The sequence below is a fragment of the Bactrocera dorsalis genome, chromosome 1, assembly GCF_023373825.1.
Source record: "Bactrocera dorsalis isolate Fly_Bdor chromosome 1, ASM2337382v1, whole genome shotgun sequence".
NCBI classification, from domain to species: domain Eukaryota; kingdom Metazoa; phylum Arthropoda; class Insecta; order Diptera; family Tephritidae; genus Bactrocera; species Bactrocera dorsalis.
In genome coordinates, this window is record NC_064303.1 from 21,094,476 (window position 1) to 21,104,862 (window position 10,387).

Here is a 10,387-nt window from a genome sequence, read left to right on the forward strand (position 1 = left end):
ATTTATAATATAAAATATTTATGGTAAATATCCAATGTTTGCGAAAATTTATATATTGTATATTTTATATTTGACATTTTTTAAAAGGTATACGCACAACCAGTTCGAGATTTCTTAATTAATGCTACGCCTATTCTTAAAAATGCTGAAAAACGTACTTTTCAATATAAATTTACTAAATGCAGATACAAGTGAAACAGCAAATGTTTTTAAACTTATTTTGTACATTAGTCACGAAAAATGAGGTGTTAATCATTACACTTTAAACACGCATGCAAACTACTATACATATGTATTTACAAATAATATTCATTAATCCTACAATTTTAATTTGAACTACACATTGTTTCCCTGTAAGCTCCCCGCAATAATTGCCTAATACCGCTCCAACTTCTCGGTGCTACTCGTGAACGCTTCGTTATGATAGCCAGCGGGCGTGTTGAAGTTACCGAACACCATAGAAATTCCGGAAGGCGAATGCTGGATACCCGTGCCTTTAACTGTTTTCGGCAAAGTGCCATTTGCGGACTTCTCGGCACCGCCAGTGTGCGGCGTTGTTGTTGGGAAGTAGTATGAGGCATTATTTATGCGTCTATAGAGCAGCGTGCGTAGCTTGTAGATGGTGAAGAGTATCAAGTAGATGCAGCAGGTAAGCAGGAGTACGCCAAGAACCACAAGCGTGGCATTTAACGGTTCACGCCAATCAATCACGTGATAAATGTACGGTTTGCCCCTTCTATAAGTAAATGAAAGTATTCAATAAAATGTGTTTGTGAAAATGACAAATTGAATTATCAATACCTGTTCTTGCCGCCACATGTCTGGTATATAACGGAGAATATTGCAAATATGATACCAAATAACGCTGGTAGAAACATGTGCAGTAGCCGCAACGGGTGCGCCACAATCAGCAAATCGATGAACATAAAAATGGAATTGCAGGCATGTGTCAGCACGTTCGTGGCGTTTAATGAGCTCTCAGCAGCTGGAAATGCAGACACGTAAGAATTAAACAATTTGTTAGAAAGAGAAAGTTTACAGTTTTTATGGTTGACATAATGAATTTAGGTATTTTTGGATAAAACTTCGACCGGTAATGTCGGTATAAGGCAATGATTAGATTAGGTCAAGTATGAACTCAACAATGAAAGGTGAGATTACTAAACTAGTACTGCCGTGATCAAGCCTCCTCAAATAGGATACGGTTCAGCTATAACCTGCTAGGGTATGAAATATTGTAGTAAGTGCGTTTGTGTTACAGAGATCTAACGAGGCATTGTTGACTAAATATAGTGAAACTATTATTGATTTCTCCCCCACCTCCGACCGACTTTCAATAGTGGCAATGTAGGAGTATTTCAGAAAGTTATTGGGAACCACTTCCATTTAAAATCTTATCCCTGTCTTTTGTTGTTGTAACATAGAAATCCCGACTGTCAAGGAAATACTTGTAGTTCCAACTGCTTCATTTAAGACCAAGCGTCTCATTGCCGTATAAGTTGCTGAGAACACGATTTGTTTAGTATTTTGTGTTATTTTGGAGAATTTAAGAGAGTTTGTATGAATATAAAGTATTTCTTCAATCAAAACATATTTTTTAATTAATTTATTTTCATCTTTTTCCAAAAGTGAATTCTGTAGAAGGAATGTGATAATCCTATTTGCAAATTTTGTTACGAAAGTATCTTAATATTTTGTCCAACATTGATATTTTAGCTATTGTTATTATTCGCTCGCTTATGAAATAAGAGGGCTGAATATAATATTTGATTATTTACCATCATAGAGTACACTCCAATAGATGACGGTTATCACTATTGAAAGGACTAAAGATATAATATGCATGCCCCAGTAGATGACGAATGGACTAGTTAGCGACTCCATATTTAACAGGTTATCTGTAAGAAAGAAAATAAAAAGTTATTACAAAATATATATAAAATATATGTATTTCAATTTTGATCGGCCAGCTACTACAGCAGCTATAGGCTATAGCGATCTGATCTGAACAATATGATCTATAATCTATGTCGAATTTCATGAAGATAACTTGTCAAATAAAAAAGTTTTCCATACAAGTTTTCCATTTGATCGTTACAACCTTAAGTTAAAACTTGGACCAAGAAAAAAAACTGAAAATTTCGTAATTTCGATTTACACTGATGGAATAATGTCTCTAGCGAAAAAGTGGCAAAAAGTGGTCGACCGAAATGGAACATATTTCTTTAGTCATTTATTAGTATAAATAAAAAAAATAAGTTGAAATTTGATTATAAATACGAAAAGACTTTTTCGACAACCCAATATATTATGTAAGTGTAGGCCCATACTTGGGTATATGTGTATAAGTATTACTAACCCGCATACTCTGGATGAAAATGCCATGTGGTGACCAAAATGGCGCCCAATAGATTCGTAAGCATACAAAGCATTACACCCCAGTTGGTCAGGTAAATAAAATACAGCCAAAAGTTTGTCGATGAACCCTCCTCCTTTTCGAGCATCGAATCTATGACGACGGCGGTGAAGAACAACGCAATAAGCCAACGATAAATTAAATACACAACGCTTTTGGTGCAATTCTGCCACTGTAGGGAATAAATAAATAAGAAGCAAACAAAAGAAAAAGTTAAAAATAATAAATTTAAATAAAATAAAAAGCATTGAACAGTTAGGGTGAACACTCCTACGGATAATCACACTAAGTACAGGACGTATGTAGGTGGGTAATTTGTGCTACATTATTAATGACTATTTAACTAAGAAAGCGGTCAAGCGACAAATGATGGCCGCGTCTATGGTTGCCTTCTTTTTTTTTGTTTCTAAGTAGTAGCGGAAATGTGAGGCGTTGCTACCATACGAAATCGAGCTGAACCTGCTGCGACCATTCTCAAGGTGAGCCAGTTGCTCTGTAGCCACCTTAGAAAATTTGAACTTGCTGAAACTGAGACCTCTACTGCCAGTTTTGAACAATCTGTCGTCCTTTCAACACTTTCAACTAACACATGCATACATACACCGTTAGATTTCCGTGCCACTGGCAGCCATTTAGTTTTTTGTGTTGTACAATGACCCTAATTGAAGCAAACAAAGCAGATAGGCAAGTAGCCCATGGCCTTTCTCGATTTCAACACCTCTTCGGAAGAACATTGTGTTGCGGCAAGTTGGATGCATTGCATTTTTCATTTGAATAAAATATGATATCACAGGAAAATATTGACCAGCTGCGAAAGGGCGTGGTTTTGTTGTTCTTCTTCGTAGGGCTTACGTACTCTTGCTTTCCATAGCTTGAGACTTTTAACATATGTGTTGACATTCGACTCGACTTTGAAATTTTTAACTAAAGTGTGGCAATAACCTTGAAAATACTTGTACTCGTACGAGTACACATTGAAGACAAAATATTGGAAACATTTTCCCAACATTTGTGACTTAGACCAAGTGGGATTTTTGAATAACAAATGCAAATGATAACTTATTCGTCATTGAAAGAAATTCTTCGTTCCAACTTTTAATTTCCTACTAAATAAACCAAACGAAAATTGCATTTCACTGGAAAACTGGATGAAAGGAAATTCATCGACAATTAGTACACTTACATATTTAAAACATCGATCACTTAAAAACTGCAACTTGTAATAAATTATAAGTAAATATGTACATAGGCGTAGTGGAACTAATAAACCAATTTCATTAATTTGTAATACCAGATCACATTATTTTCAGAAAAAAATACTTTTTAGGAAATCATTAAGATGCTCCGACGAACGATCGGCATCCCTTTATAAGGAAGCGGTCGCTAGAATGGAAGACGATGGAAAGTGACCAAAACACCAGATGATGTCGAATGTGCAACTAAAACTCGCTCTCGAACTCATGTCTGGTACACAGCCGAAGCCTGAAACTATGTATAGTATATCTGTCCACATCGACTCTTGACTGTAGAGTGATCAGGCTAGAGAGAACTGAAGCAATGTATGTACCAGTAATACAGATGGATAGGAAGCTTTTTGGTCAGAAGTGGACTTCATGCCTTTCTTCTACCAAAACAAGTCGTTCCTAGGTTAGTAAAAAGCAAAACCGACTCTGGCGGTGACTAGGCGCAGTATAAAGCAAGAGTTGTCGGTAATAAAGAAGCCCAATACAATTCATGGAAATCCTTTTTCAAAAGCTTATAAGAGTCATTTTTTGACGAATTGTCGGGAAAATTTTGGATTATCTTAGAAATGAGCATGGTGTCTGGATTCCGATGCTCACATTCCACATTGAAGGGCTTAGAGGGAGCAGTACAGACTTCATAGATATGTTCGACGAATGCCATTTTACATTGACATTAAATTAATTGAAAGTTTCCACGGAACCTGATGGGTTTCTACACAATTTCAGTGGACAGTCAGCATGTAATGCAGTGCATTGCTCTAATCTACGCGATCTGGTTTAGATTAGACCACTGGCGTAATGAACTGTTGAAAAAAGTCCCGGACGTACCCTACATCTCCTAAGATGCTCTCGACTTTACGCTGTCGAAAATGTCAAGTACTCGGACCACGTCTGTCGGGATCTCCCAACCAACTCTTGTTTCCATCTGCCAGACCATTACTGCATCTTTCAAGAATCATCAGATGATACCTTTGCGACAGCAGTCAGGACAGAGTATGGTATTAACAATAACATCAAGCCACTTTGTATTAGATTTATTTTGATGCCTGGTCAAAACTGAATAACTGGAAGCCGTAAAGCCGATAAATCTCATTAGGATGACAACGAGCAGATGTTCCCTTGTCCTCTTGTGCCTGACGCTGGATCTATGGACCTCTCTTGTCCTGCGCAAATGTTGGTTAACAACCATCATATGTGCGGTTGTAAAATCAGTCGTTCTTTTCGCCATATTGAAAAAAGTTCTAACTGGACACTGTATTACACTCATGGATTTGAAAACACACTATATGTTAAAGTTACATGGGTGAGGTGGATATATGTAGACACTGTTTAGCTTACGCTACAGTAAGGTTAAAGTGCTTCGGCTGTTACACCTTCTACGAATTAAGCGAATTGACGGTATATAGTATACCTTGGCGGCACTATTTGTGAAACGTCCTGCAATTACCTGATATTTTTTCTTAAAAGAGACTTTCTAAATCAACTTTAATTAAGAATTTAACGAATGAAATTAGGACTAATTATGTTATACATTTATACATACAAATATTTTAAACACTTGTTTCATTTTACTCACTTGTGATTTAACGAAGTCATCAGCTGGTGTGTGATCAAAACCGCATTTATCCCGACGTAACTCCTTTTTCACAGGATGAACAATTACATGTAAGCGACTCATATTCCCAGAATAATATGATTTCTTTCATACAATTATATTATATTATATTGTGTTGTGTTTCCCGCATTAAAAGTCCTCAAGGAATCACTCCATTTCGAAAAAAAGTCATGCAAGTGAAATATTTTGTGAAATATGTCGACTACGTTGAGTGTCTTACTGTAAATTAGAAAAAAAAGTTGACAGAAACTAACATTTATTATCGTTTTAAAATAAAAAATAAAATATATTTAAAATTATATGATATATGTACTCTGATTCAATATGATACTATGTGGATATGCAACATCGGGAGTATCGATCCATATCTTCACAAACTCTCTACATAACCATTGCGGAATGTGGAATGTCAGAGCCTTTAAGCATGAAGTCATCTTTGATAATATACTCCTTATATGTAGGCATAAGTACAGAATTTATAATATCCTTCTTAAACTTGGTTAGGAATTTCCAATTGTAATTTCCCGTTAGAGGAGAATGGAGAGAATCTGTGGGAAAAAGCGAAAGGTTCACTCTTTAAACAGACGGGTTAAAGATGGAAGTGGGTGTGAGGGGATCCTCAGAGGGGTTCAATATCTCTCAGTCCGTCCTGCGTGAAAATAAAGCGAATATTTTCCAGACCGAAGAGGGCAAGAGTGTTTACTGGGTCATTAGTGATAAAACAAGTTATGTACAAGTATACTATATAACAAAAGTAAATATGTTTTCCATCTACTAGTATTATAGTAAATATGTTTTCCATCTTAGCGTTCCCCGAGGGCAGATCTGCTGGAATCATAAGGCAGTGTAAGTTTTAAGTTCATATTCCTACAATTATGGACGTCTGTCTCATTTGGGTGCCTAGACTCAGAAACTTGGGAGTTGACAAGAGAATGAACGTGAAAAGGTGCTTCTGATGAGAACTCTGAACCAGAAGTACTCGCATGTCTACTAGGAAGGAGATTCAACAATAAATTCTGTAGTTAACAAGAAGCATACAGGTTGGCTAAGCAGCTTTGTCCTAGTTGTAGCTTATCAATGGATTAAGATTAAGGTTTTCAAAAAGACTGCAGATATTACAGAATGCTGTCCAATAGGTACACATACATACATATGGCACGTATTAGTGTGACTGTCTTTATTAACGTAAAAAGAGATTTCTGAGCTGGCAGCATTTGATGATACTACAGTTGCAAGCGAAAGATATTAGCTTAAAAACGATTTAAGCTTCTGATAATATAGTTTCATCCTGATCTTTAATCGATTCTTAACTCGTGTGGAATGTTGTAGGTGTATTACAATATTTTCGGCTCTTAAGTAAGGCTCTATGCAATTTTCATAGATTTTTTAATTCATACCATCTATAAAAATTCGGTGTGAGTTACGACTTTGTTGCACTGGGCACTTTTGTAGAGTGAACAATTCTGAGAAATATGCGTCTAAAATCAAAGCGATGCCATAAAATACCTCTGAGCTGTAGGAATTTAAAGATAAAAACTCACGATTGTAGTGTATTTTCTATGGAAATTTTTTATAGGCCTTGGTCCAGTTCTTAATGTTAAATTAAGAGCTAAAATTTTCAGAGAATTTTTTTTAGGGTATTTTCAAGGAAATTTCGTAACGGTACTGAAAAAAATTAATAGTTCAATAAAAAAAACACCCTAATGTATACGTATGTATATGTATGTACATATATATTAGCATTAATATTAGTGGACCACTATTGCATTACCTACTCTCAGCACGTTTTCCTTATAATAAATGGCACAACCAAAAACTTAAAATTATTTTGCACCAAAAATATTTATTGTTATTGAGCACATCCCCTTTGACATACATATATGGGCCGTTATGAGCTTGTTTTGTGTAAACAATAATTCTAAAACTTTAAATGCTTCAGCATTTTGTGATGACCAAAACGGAGTAAAATTTAAGTACCTAGTAGTTTTTATATACATATATGTAAGTAATATACATGCATATATAGAGAATATATGAATATATACATATGTAAGTATGTATAACAAGTAAGGAAGGGCTAAGCTCGGGTGTCACCGAACATTTTATACTCTCGCATTTTAAAGTGATAATCGAAATTTCATTATCCGTCATATTTTTTTTATTTTGCTGTAAAATTAATTAGAATTAAATTCTAAGAGATTTACCGATATTTTCGGTGAAAAATTAGGTTAGGTTAGGTTAGGCACTGAGTTCTTCGTGTTCGATAACAGGGACCTTGAAAAGTTATAGTCCGATCACGACAATTTTTCCACAAGGGATACCTTAGCTCAAATACCGTATTTGTGTAAAGTTTTATTCCGCTATCATCATTGGTTCCTAATGTAAATATTATACAGAGAAGGCATCAGATGGAATTCAAAGTAGCGTTATATTGGAAGAAGGCGTGGTTGTGAACCGATTTCACCCATATTTCGTACATGTCATCAGAGTCTTAAGAAAATATTATGTACCGAATTTCATTGAAATCGGTCGAGTAGTTCCTGAGATATGGTTTTTGGTCCATAAGTGGGCGACGCCACGCCCATTTTCAATTTTTAAAAAAATCCTGGGTGCAGCTTCCTTCTGCCATCTTTTCCGTAAAATTTAGTGTTTCTGACGTTTTTTGTTAGTCGGTTAACGCACTTTTAGTGATTTTCAACATAACCTTTGTATGGGAGGTGGGCGTGGTTATTATCCGATTTCTTCCATTTTTTACCTGTATATGGAAATGCCTAAAGGAAACGACTCTATAGAGTTTGGTTGACATAGCTGTAGTAGTTTCGGAGATATGTACAAAAAACTTAGTAGGGGGCGGGGCCACGCCCACTTTTCCAAAAAATTACATCCAAATATGCCCCTCCCTAATGCGATCCTTTGTGCCAAATTTCATTTTAATATCTTTATTTATGGCTTAGTTATGACACTTTATAGGTTTTCGGTTTCCGCCATTTTGTGGGCGTGGCAGTGGGCCGATTTTGCTGCCCATCTTCGTGTACCAAGTTTCATAATGATATCTCAATTTTTACTCAAGTTACAGCTTGCACGGACGGACAGACAGACATCCGGATTTAAACTCTACTCGTCACCCTGATCACTTTGGTATATATTACCCTATATCTGGCTCTTTTAGTTTTAGGACTTACAAACAACCGTTATGTGAACAAAACTATAATACTCTCCTTGGCAACTTTGTTGCGAGAGTATAAAAAGAGGCCAGAATTATGGGCCGACAACTTTTGGTTTTTGCACCGCGATAATGCACCGTCGCGGACTGCATTGATTCTTCGTGAGTTTTTCGCCAAAATTTAAACCACCGTATACGCTTGATTTATCCCCGCGTGAGTTCTGTCTATTCAGCAAACTTAAACCCCCTGCTTCGGGAGAAGTCAATTGAAGACATTATACATACGTGAATCTCATGTGCATTGACTATTCCGGAAATTGACTTTAACATCTAGAAAAAGCGATGGCACAAGTACATTGAGGCTAAGGGTAATTACTTTGAGGGAGACGACAAAGATTTTAAAGAATAAATTAAGACCTTTTAAAATTATAAAAAAAGTCTTACTATTTTTTGCTCATAGTAGTATAGCCAATCAATTGGGATTTTTATTACAAAAATTCAGTGATCGAACTCAAGCTAAGAGACCATTTATCGAGTAAACTCGTTACAATATTTTTTTTATTCCTACATACTTCCGATTGCCTCTATATGCTATATATTGGTCAACATATGAGATATTTTGAGTATACGAGTATATTTTCTCTATCACATTTTTATACTCTCGCAACAAAGTTGCTAAAGAGAGTATTATAGTTTTGTTCACATAACGGTTGTTTGTAAGTCCTAAAACTAAAAGAGTCAGATATAGGGTTAAGTATACCAAAGTGATCAGGGTGACGAGTAGATTTGAAATCCGGATGTCTGTCCGTCCGTCCGTCTGTCCGTCCGTCCGTCCGTCCGTGCAAGCTGTAACTTGAGTAAAAATTGAGATATCATGATGAAACTTGGTACACGTATTTCTTGGCTCCATAACAAGGTTAAGTTCGAAGATGGGCAAAATCGGCCCACTGCCACGCCCACAAAATGGCGGAAACCAAAAACCTATAAAGTGTCATAACTAAGCCATAAATAAAGATATTAAAATAAAATTTGGCACAAAGGATCATATTAAGGAGGAGCATATTTGGACGTAATTTTTTTGGAAAAGTGGCCGTGGCCCCGCCCCCTAAAAAGTTTTTTGTATATATCTCGGAAACTACTATAGCTATGTCAACCAAACTCTACAGAATCGTTTCCTTCAGGCATCTCCATATACAGTTCAAAAATGGAAGAAATCGGATAATAACCACGCCCACCTCCCATACAAAGGTTATGTTGAAAAACACTAAAAGTGCGTTAAGCGACTAACAAAAACGTCAGAAACACAAAATTTTACGGAAGAAATGACAGAAGGAAGCTCCATCCAGACTTTTTTTAAAAATTGAAAATGGGCGTGGCGTCGCCCACTTATGGACCAAAAACCATATCTCAGGAACTACTAGACCGATTTCAATGAAATTCGGTATATAATATTTTCTTAACACCCTGATGACATGTACGAAATATGGGTGAAATCGGTTCACAACCACGCCTTCTTCCAATATAACGCTATTTTGAATTCCATCTGATGCCTTCTCTTTATAATATACACATTAGGAACAAATGATGATAGCGGAATAAAACTTTACAAAAATACGGTATTTGAGCTGAGGTATCCCTTGTAGAAAAATTGTCGTGATCGGACTATAACTTTTCAAGGTCCCTTATATCGAACACGAAGAACTCAGTGCCTAACCTAACCTAACCTAATTTTTCACCGAAAATATCGGTAAATCTCTTAGAATTTAATTCTAATTAATTTTACAGCAAAATAAAAAAATATGTAAATGACGGATAATGAAATCTCGATTATCACTTTATCATGCGAGAGTATAAAATGTTCGGTGACACTCGAACTTAGCCCTTCCTTACTTGTTTCTAGTAGTTACGCTACAAGTCCGTTAATTTAGTACAAAATACCCACCCTAATA

General features: G+C 36.0%; 3 protein-coding genes across 4 annotated transcripts in view; 1 reads left to right on the top strand and 2 right to left on the bottom strand.

Moving 5' to 3' along the window:
* LOC105225670 (glycoprotein-N-acetylgalactosamine 3-beta-galactosyltransferase 1) overlaps positions 1–10,387 on the top strand; it is a 90,557-nt gene that overhangs the window by 76,654 nt on the left and 3,516 nt on the right. The window lies entirely within an intron of this gene.
* Positions 1–10,387, bottom strand: part of LOC105225671 (glycoprotein-N-acetylgalactosamine 3-beta-galactosyltransferase 1) — a 63,497-nt gene that overhangs the window by 27,306 nt on the left and 25,804 nt on the right. The gene's annotated exons all lie outside the window — the stretch shown is intronic.
* Positions 48–5,490, bottom strand: LOC105221902 (protein rolling stone). Its single transcript, XM_049462010.1, has 5 exons — positions 5,237–5,490; positions 2,360–2,588; positions 1,779–1,898; positions 802–985; positions 48–736 (listed from the first exon to the last, which is right to left on the bottom strand). The coding sequence occupies exons 1-5, from the start codon at positions 5,336–5,338 to the stop codon at positions 376–378; spliced, it is 996 nt and encodes a 331-aa protein (XP_049317967.1). The 5' UTR covers positions 5,339–5,490; the 3' UTR covers positions 48–375.